This window comes from Nicotiana tabacum, chromosome 12 (assembly GCF_000715075.1).
Source record: "Nicotiana tabacum cultivar K326 chromosome 12, ASM71507v2, whole genome shotgun sequence".
NCBI lineage: Eukaryota > Viridiplantae > Streptophyta > Magnoliopsida > Solanales > Solanaceae > Nicotiana > Nicotiana tabacum.
In genome coordinates, this window is record NC_134091.1 from 46284353 (window position 1) to 46294375 (window position 10023).

At 43.0% G+C, this 10023-nt stretch overlaps 1 protein-coding gene across 1 annotated transcript; it reads right to left on the minus strand.

Moving 5' to 3' along the window:
• Nucleotides 1-8390: 8390 nt before the first annotated feature.
• Nucleotides 8391-9011, minus strand: LOC142167141 (uncharacterized). Its single transcript, XM_075227299.1, has 2 exons — nt 8898-9011; nt 8391-8615 (listed from the first exon to the last, which is right to left on the minus strand). Exons 1-2 carry the CDS (start codon nt 9009-9011, stop codon nt 8391-8393), a joined length of 339 nt encoding a protein of 112 aa, XP_075083400.1.
• Nucleotides 9012-10023: the final 1012 nt, after the last annotated feature.

A 10023-nucleotide genomic window follows, 5' to 3' on the forward strand; every position in this document is an offset into this window, starting at 1 on the left:
ACATACCTCAATTGCGCTTCTTTAGACTCTACAATTATCCGGAACCCTTAGCAACCTCAATCTATTTTTACAATATACAAATTGAACCCAAAATTAGGAAAACATTCATGGTTCTAGTTTACCTTTTATTTTTTCCACACTTTTTATCACATGCATGCAAGATGATCAACCCTCATACCCACGGACCATCTTATTAATCCCATTATAACTATGTTTGAAATTAAGAGCTGGGGTGATGAAGTCTTACCCTTTTGGATGAAGAATTTGGTGCTCTACTTGAATATTTCCAAGCTTCAAGTGATGATTGAAGATCAATTTGATGAAAACTTAGGCCCTCCCTCTCTCTCCCTCTCTCTCCCTCACTCTAGAAATATCAGAAAATGAGCTCAAAATAGACCTAAGGGGTATTTTAATGGAATGGAGGTCGGGTTGTAAATTAAGAAAAATGGTACCCTGACATAGGTCTGCGGTTGCATATGCGACCGCATAATGATTATGCGGTCCGCAAAGTGACCGTAGAAATGGTCCTCAGGGACCTAATCTTTCGGCCCAGGTATGCGACCAGTATGCGGTCGCATAATACACCGCAGAACTCCCTCCGCAGAAACCCAAGAGGAAATTATGTGACCGATATGCGGTCCGCATATCAATTATGCGATCGCATAATCGACCGCAAAACTGACCTCAAATTGGCCAAACTTACTGCTTCACTCTGCGGCTATTATGCGGTCCGCAGAGTGATTATGCGGCCGCATAATGGGCCGCAAAAATGCATTTTTTTTTGCAAAATATTTTCCTTTCAGTCTGTAGGGTACTGTTTAGTCCAAAATGTCCGAACCGCGGCGAGCTGAAGAATTTCTACTATAGTAACGCAGGAATCTAACTTGGCACCACGAAACCCCGAGTATTTTGGTTAAAATTTTTACGGGTCCATACATCCTCCCCCACTTAAGATCATTCGTCCTCGAATGAGGATCAAGGTTCACTTAACACAATTTCAGTTATGCCACATACCATCAGCCCCAAATTTGCCTAACTTCCTAACTTCCTAAAACTTTCACCAGAGTTTCCTTTGTATTTAGGCCTATCCACCTGCCAGAGAACCCCCGAAGCACACCTTAGTAACATATATAGAATTAAATGACACAACAAAATGCAAAATAACACCAACTGAAGCCTCATGCGGGACATATATCTAGGAAGGAGTGTCTCTATATTAGCCGAACAAGTGATACAAACTTTAGGGGAAACAACTTCATAGAACTATTTCATGGCTATTCAAACAAATGAGGGTACTTTTCTTTCATTTCATTCTCGGTTTTTCAAGTAGCTTCTTCGACTTGTTGGTTTCGCCATAACACCTTCACGGATGCAATTTCTTTGTTTCTCAACTTTCAGACCTGCCTATCAAGAATAGCAACTGGAATTTCTTCATATGACAATTCTTCACTAGCCTCGATGGTCTCCATCGGCACAATAGCAGATGGATCTCCAGCTACCTTTTTCAACATGGACACATGGAACACCGAGTGTACTAATGACATCTCAGGTGGTAGTTCAAGCTTGTACGCCACCTGACCTATCCTTGGATGATTCTATGCAGCCCGACATACCTTGGTCTTAATTTCCCTTTCTTTCCAAACCGCATGATCCCCTTCATGGGAGATACCTTCAAGAACACCCAATCATCATGTTTGAACTCTAAGTCTCTGCGACGAACATCCGAGTAGGATTTTGATGACTCTAAGCAGTTTTTAACTGCTCTTTTATGATATTAACCTTTTCCATAGCCTGATGCACAAGGTCTGGTACTATTAGTTCAGCTTCTCCAACCTTGAACCACCCAATCGGTGATCTACATCTTCTACCATACAAGGCCTCAAACGGCGCCATCTGAATACTGGCATGGAAGCTGTTGTTATAAGCAAATTCTATGAGCGGCAAATGATCATCCCAGCTACCCTTGAAGTCAAGCGCACACACACACGCAACATGTCCTCAAGCGTCTGAATAGTCCGCTCTGCTTGCCCGTCAGTCTGTGGATGGAAAGCCGTGCTAAGATTTACCTGCGTACCCAAACCTTGCTGAAACCTCTTCCAGAAATTAGCTGTGAATTGGGCCCCTTGATCGAAAATGATGGAAACTGGAGTGCCATGAAGCCTGACTATTTCCTTGATATACAATTGAGCATATTGTTCCGCAGTGTCGGTGGATTTAACTGGTAAGAAGTGTGTTGATTTCGTGAGTCGATCCACGATCACCTAAATTGAGTCAAACTTACGCGGAGTGCGCGACAATCCTACCACAAAATCCATATTGATCATTTCCCATTTCCACATTGGAATTTCTATACTCTGTGCTAACCCACCGGGCCTTTGATGCTCGGCCTTCCCTTGTTGACAGTTTGAACATTTTGCCACAAAGTCCGCCACACCCCTCTTCATGTTATTCCACCAGTAAACTTTCTTGAGATCATGATACATTTTTGTAGAGTTTGGGTGCACGGAATATCTAAAAGTATGCGCTTCTACCATGATTCTCTCCCGAAGACCATCTACATTTGGAACACATAGTCGTCCTTGGTACCGTAATGTACCGTCATCAATGCCAAGAGAAAAAGTCATAGTCTTATGTTTATGAATCCCTTCCTTTAGGTGCACTAACACTGGATCACTGTATTGCTTCCCCTTGACCTCCGTCATAAGTGATGATTCTTCCATATTCGGCACAATCACTCCCCCTTCACTAGAGTCCGTAAGACGAACTCCCAAACTAGCCAACTGGTGAACCTCCCAGGCCAAGGGCCTTTTACATGCCTCCAAGTGAGCCAAACTACCCATAGATTTCCGACTAAGAGCATCCGAAACCACATTAGCTTTCCCCGGATGATACAAAATATCGATATCATAATCTTTGAGCAACTCAAGCCACCTTCTCTGCCTTAAGTTCAATTCCTTCTGCTTGAAAATGTATTGAAGACTTTTGTGGTCCGTGAATACATCTACATGGACTCCATACAAATAATGACGCCTAATTTTTAATGCAAAAACCACCGCCGCAAGCTCTAAGTCATGAGTTGGATAGTTCTTTTCATGATTCTTAAGTTGCCTTGAAGCATATGCTATAACCTTACCATATTGCATTAATACACACCCAAGACCGATCATTGAAGCATCACAATACACCACAAACCCCTCGGTACTCTCTAGAAGGGTCAATACTAGCGCCGAGGTCAATCTTAATTTCAATTCCTGGAAGCTCCTTTCACAAGTATCGGACCACTGGAACTTAACCGCCTTCTGTGTCAATTTAGTCAATGGTGAGGCAAGTGTGGAGAACCCTTCCACGAACCTCCTATAATACCCGACCAAACCCAAGAAACTGCGAATTTCTGTTGGAGTAGTAGGTTTAGGCCAATCCTTCACCGCTGCAATCTTTTGAGGATCAACCTTAATTCATTCTCCGGAGACGACATGACCCAGGAATGTAACAGATTCAAGCCAAAATTCATATTTCGAGAACTTTTCATACAAGTGGTGGTGATGAAGAGTCTGCAGAATTGCCCTGAGGTGGTCGGCGTGATCCTCTCGACTTGGTGAATATACAAGGATGTCGTCAATGAATACTATCACAAAATAGTTAAGAAACGGCCTGAAGACTCGATTCATAAGATCCATGAAAGCTGTCGGGGCATTTGTTATCCCGGAAGACATTACCAAAAATTCAAAGTGCCCATACCGGGTTCTGAAAGCTATTTTCGGAATATCTTGCTCCCTTACCTTCAATTGATGGTATCCGGACCGCAAATCAATTTTGGAGAAGAACTTAGCACCTTGTAATTGATCAAACGAATCATCTATTCTAGGAAATGGGTATTTGTTTTTGATTGTGACTTTGTTGAGTTGCCGGTAATCAATACACATCCGCAGCGATCCATCTTTCTTTCTGACAAAGAGAACCGGTGCGCCCCAAGAAGACACACTCGATCGGATGAGACCTTTCTCTAGCAAATCCCTTAGTTGTTCCTTTAGCTCTTTTAATTTTGCCGGCGCCATTCTATAAGGTGGAATGGATATAGGCTGCGTGCCCGACATCACATCAATCCCAAAATCAATCTCCCTCTCTGGAGGAATTCCAGGGAGCTCATCCGGAAATACATCGGGGAATTCATTCACAATTGGTACAGATTCAAGAGTAAGCACCTCAACAGTGGTGTCCGTAACTCAGACCAAATGATAAATACACCCCTTCCTGATCATCTTCGTGGACTTAAGGTAATAAATAAACCTACCTTTTGGCATAACATTATTCCCCTCCCACTCAACAGCTGGCTCGTTAGGAAACTCAAGCCTCATGATTCTGGCTCGGCAATCGAGTTTGGTAAAACATGAATAAAGCCAATCCATTTCCATTATTACATCAAAATCAATCATCCCTAATTCAATAAGATCGGCCATGGTATACCGACCACGCACCATGACAACACAATCCCTATAAACCCGTGCGGCCATAATAGACTCGCCGACCGGAGTAGATATAGAGAACGGTTCATGAAGCTGTTCCGGTTCTATCCCGAAGCTCGTAACAACATAAGGAGTAACATAGGAAAAAGAAGGTGCGGGATCAATAAGGGCATACACATCATGAGATTGAATAGTCAATATACTTGTGACGACATCTGGGGAAGCCTCTACACTCTGTCGACCACTCATAGCATAGAATCGGCTGGGTCCTCCCGAACTCTGTGCACCACCCCTAGCTGCACCATGCCCTATGGGTGCTGGAGAGCCTCGAGCTGGAGGGGGTGATAAAGATGTAGTAGCTGTAGGACTGGATGACTGAGTTATGCCCCTGCCTGCACCCTGACGGGATGCACGAAACTCCCTCTAAATATGGACTCTCATTCCGCATCCGTAACATACTGGTATGTCCAGGTCACAGACTCCTGAATGTATCCTCCCACACTAAGAGCATAGGACCCTCTGTTGCTGCTAGAATCTCCCTACTGATCGGCCCTGATGGTGGGACCCCCTGCTGCCTTGACCGGGCCTAAAGCAACTCCTCTGCTGCTGGCCGTGCCCTGATGGTGGGGCACTAGCTGAAGACTGAGCATAAGACTGGGATGGCCCTGATGATCCTCCCCGAAAAGCTGATCTTCCACCTCCGAATGAATCCCCAAGGTTACTCGCTGATTGGGCCCTACTACTACTTTCCCGTTCCATCCTGAGCTTTAACTTTCGAGCCTCCATAGCTTGGGCAAATGCCACCATCCTTCCATAGTTCATATCAGAATTTAGAGAAGCTGTGGCAGCCTCATTAATAACCAAAGGGCTAAGGCCCTGCACAAATCGACGCACTCTTGCCTCCATAGTCGGCATCATATGAACATCTTACTTCGACAGGCGCATGAACTCCATGTGATACTCCCACACATTCCTACTACCCTGTTTAAGGGTCTCAAACTCCACAGCACGGTTTGCCTTAGTCTCGGCAGGCAAGAAATGGTTTGTAAAGGTATCCGCGAACTCAATCCATCTCGCCGGAGGGCTTCCCTCCTCACGGGAATCTTCCCACATCTCAAACCAGGAATATGCCACCCCTTTCAGATAATAAGAGGCCAACTCTACTCCCTCTACTTCAGTAGCACGCATAAATCGGAGAGTCTTATGCATCTCATCAATGAAATCCTGAGGATCAGTACCTGTGAACACTGGAGGGTCTAACTGAAGGAACCTGTTTACCCTGGAACCAGAAGAATCCTCTTGCGAGCCAAATAAGGCGGGTGCAACATTCGACCTCTGGGCCTGAGAAGATACTAAATAAGTCAGTATCTGAATAGCTCCCCTAAGATCCCCATCAGAAATACCGGGACCTGGAGGTGGAACAGGTATATTGGCGGGAGGTATTGTAGCACCCTCCGTGGGTGTAGGAACTGGGGTAGTCTGTTCTGGAGTAGACGAATCAGGCAGTGTGATAGTAGGGGATTATCCTCACCCGCATTATCAAGCAAGGGATCAACAACCACTCCTGGGGTGGTATTGGCTTCTTGGCCAATTCTCGCTCTCTTCTTAGGTGCCATTTACTGAAAGTTAGAACAATGCACGATTTAGAGGAGAACAACCTCACATCCCGCTCTATCACACGATATAGAACAACAATGAAGGGTATTATTCCTAAATGTCCAAGTAGCCCCCTAATTATAGATGTGGTCGACAACACACCGATAAGAAGGGCTCTACTAGACACGGCTCTGATACATCCTAGGACGCTTTAAAACCTTAGGCTCTGATACCAAGTTTGTCATGCCCCAACCTCGGGGAGCGCGACCGAAACCTTTCCTACCCGACTCATTCATAATCCAAAAAGGGATAACATCACCATTTGTAAAATAGGGGAGAGATCAGGTATATAAATATATAAACGTTGCTAGTTCATTTTTCCTTATATACATTATGTCATAGTTAAGTTTCCAAAATACAACTCGATCCAACGACCACCTCAACATACATACATGACTCACATAAACGTCTACAGAGCCTCTAAGAGTACAAAGAGCAACATGACAATGCCGGCAACAAGGCCCCGGCTATGCCTTAAAATATGAAAACTTATACAAAAGAAGGACTACATGACCCCTGGGAGAAATGGGGCTCACCAAGACTGTTGTGAGGAGAGAAAGAGAACACCACTATCTGCGATCGAGACAGTTGTGAGGAGAGAAAGAGAGCACTACTATCTGCGATCAGCACTATCTGCGATGGAATAGTACTAGTATGTAAGGCAAACGTCAATCTTAGTAGAATGAACAGTGAAACAAAGAGAAGGCAGTCATAATAATCAATAAGAGCTTCATAGAAACACAAAGAAAACACCAAGTAAGGGTCACATAGTTTCCAATTCAATCTTTCCATCTTTTTAGATTAATAATCTTTAGTGCCAAAGCCACAACTCACAATGCCACCGTGTTTTTACACGGAGTCCGGTCTCAGCCCGACCAGCTAAGCCATCTCAAGTGAGACATATCCATATACACAAGGTAAATCAATAATTCCAACACAAATGCCACCATGTGTACAGCATGGCGTCCGATCTCGTCCCGATCGGCTAAGCCATCTCACTTGAGATATAACCTCTTTCAATTGTTTACTCAATTCACATTTCTTTTCCATCTTTCGTTACATAGCACAAACAACCTCATTTATTAAGTAGTTCTTGGCACTTGGGAACATTTTACAATTCAAGTCTTTTCCCTTTTTATCCGTTCAAATAACATCATCATTAATGTCGATAAGTACCATCACATAAGGCATTGCACACATAAGGGAAGGAGCTTGGAAATAACATAATTACGTTCTCAAATAGCATGATGACATGGTCACCATCTAAAACAATTAAGGAACATGAATCTTTCAATCCAACACCACTAAGGCAAACAATTCTAGTATGATCAAGTTAGAACTTACACCCATTATTCAGACACTAGGAGTTCGATTCTAGGAAGAAGAGAGTTAGCCATACATACCTCAATTGCGCTTCTTTAGACTCTATAATTATCCGGAACCCTTAGCAACCTCAATCTATTTTTACAATATACAATTTGAACCCAAAATTAGGAAAACTTTCATGGTTCTAGTTGACTTTTTATTTTTTCCACACTTTTTATCACATGCATGCAAGATGAACAACCCTCATACCCACGGACCATCTTATTAATCCCATTATAACTATGTTTGAAATTAAGAGCTGGGGTGATGAAGTCTTACCCTTTTGGATGAAGAATTTGGTGCTCTACTTGAATATTTCCAAGCTTCAAGTGATGATTGAAGATCAATTTGATGAAAACTTAGGCCCAAGTAGCTGCTTCACTCTGCGGTCATTCTGCAACCCGCAGAGTGATTATGTGGCCGCATAATGGGCCGCATAAATTCCTATCTCTGCAAAATATTTTCCTTTAACTCCTTCTACTATTGTTAACCTCTACGCCTACCCTAGCATCACGGAACCCCGATTTTATTTATTAAAGAATTTCACGGGGCCTTACATCCTTCCCCACTTAAGATCATTCGTCCTCGAATAAGGGTCAAAGTTTACAATTAGCATCTTATGCAACTCAGTTTTCACACCACACACCAGCAACCCCAAATTTGACTAACTCCCTAAATTTCCAAAAATTTTGCTAGAGATTTCCCTATAACTAGGCCTATTCACTTATCAGAGATCCCCAGAAACACATCCTTAAAACATATATATAAACCAATGATTTAACATAACTTATAACAATACCAACCGTGACCTCACATACAACATATTTAGAAAAAACCACCTTTATATTAACTGAACAAGTGATACAAGAATCCATAGGCGACAGTTTTATAAAAAGGCTACATAGCTTATACAAACAAGTAAAGATACTTCTTTTTCATCTCTTCCTCGTCCTCCCAAGTAGCCTCTTCAACCTGCTTGTTTCTCCATAACACCTTCACGAAGGCAATTTCTTTATTCCTTAACTTTCGGACTTGCCTTTCAAGAATGGCAACCAAAATTTCTTCATATGACAATTCTTCATTAACCTCAGTGGTCTCAACCGGCAAAATAGCTGACGGATCTCCAACTACCTTCTTCAAAATAGACACATGGAATACCGAGTGCACTAATGACATCTCGGGTGGTAGCTCAAGCTTGTACGCCAACTGACCAATCCTCGAAATAATTTTGTACGGACCGACATACCTCGGATTCAATTTCCCTTTTCTTCCAGACCGCATTATACCCTTCATGGGGGAAACCTTTAAGAATACCCAATCATCTTTTTTGAACTCTAAGTCTCTGCGACGAACATACGAATAGGATTTTTGATGACTCTGAGAAGTTTTCAACCGCTCTTTGATGATTTTAACCTTTTCCATAGCCTGATGCACAAGGTATGGTCCTATCAGCTCAGCTTCCCTAATCTCGAACTGCCCAATGTAAGATCTACATCTCCTGCCATATAGTGCCTCAAATGGTGCCATCTGAATACTAGCATGAAAGTTGTTTTTGTAAGAAAATTATATGCGTGGCAAATGATCATCCCAACTACCCTTGAAGTCAAGAACACAAGCACGTAACATATCCTTAAGCATCTGAATAGTCCGCTCTCCTTGCCCGTCGGTCTGTGGATGGAAGGATGTACTAAGATTCACCTGAGTACCCAAACCTTGCTGAAATTTCTTCCAAAAATTGGCCTTGAACTGAGCTCCTCTATCAGAGATTATAGAAACTAGGGTGCCATGCATCCTGACTATTTTCTTAATATACAACTGAGCATACTGTTGCGTTGTGTCGGTAGATTTAACTGGCAAGAAGTGTGCTGATTTTGTGAGCCGATCCACAATCACCCAAATTGAGTCAAACTTACATGGAGTGCATGGTAATCCTACCAAAAAATCCATATTAATCATTTTTCACTTCCACATTGGAATTTCTATGTTCTGTGCCAACCCACCAGGCCGTTGGTGTTCGGTCTTTACTTGCTGACAATTCGGACACCTTGACACAAAGTACGCCATATTCCTTTTTATTTTATTCCACCAATAGACTTTCTTGAGATCATGATACATCTTTGTAGAGCCCGGGTGCACAGAATACCTGGAAGTGTGAGCCTCGGTCATGATTCTTTCCTGGAGACCATCTATATTTGGAACACATAGCCACCCTTGGTACCTTAGTGTACCATCATCCGTGCCAAGGTTAAAAGCCATAGTTTTATGTTTGTGAATCCCCTCCTTCAATTGTACTGATAATGGATTGTCGTATTGCTTCTCTTTGACTTCCACAACAAGCAATGATTCAGCCCTATTTTACACAATTACCCCTCATTTACTAGAGTCCGCAAGACGAATCCCAAACTAGCTAGCTGGTGAACCTCCATAGCCAACGGCCTCTGATATGCCTCCAAGTGAGCCAAACTACCTATAGATTTCCAGCTAAGAGCATCCACCACCACATTGGCTTTCCCCGGGTGATATAGTATATCGATGCCGT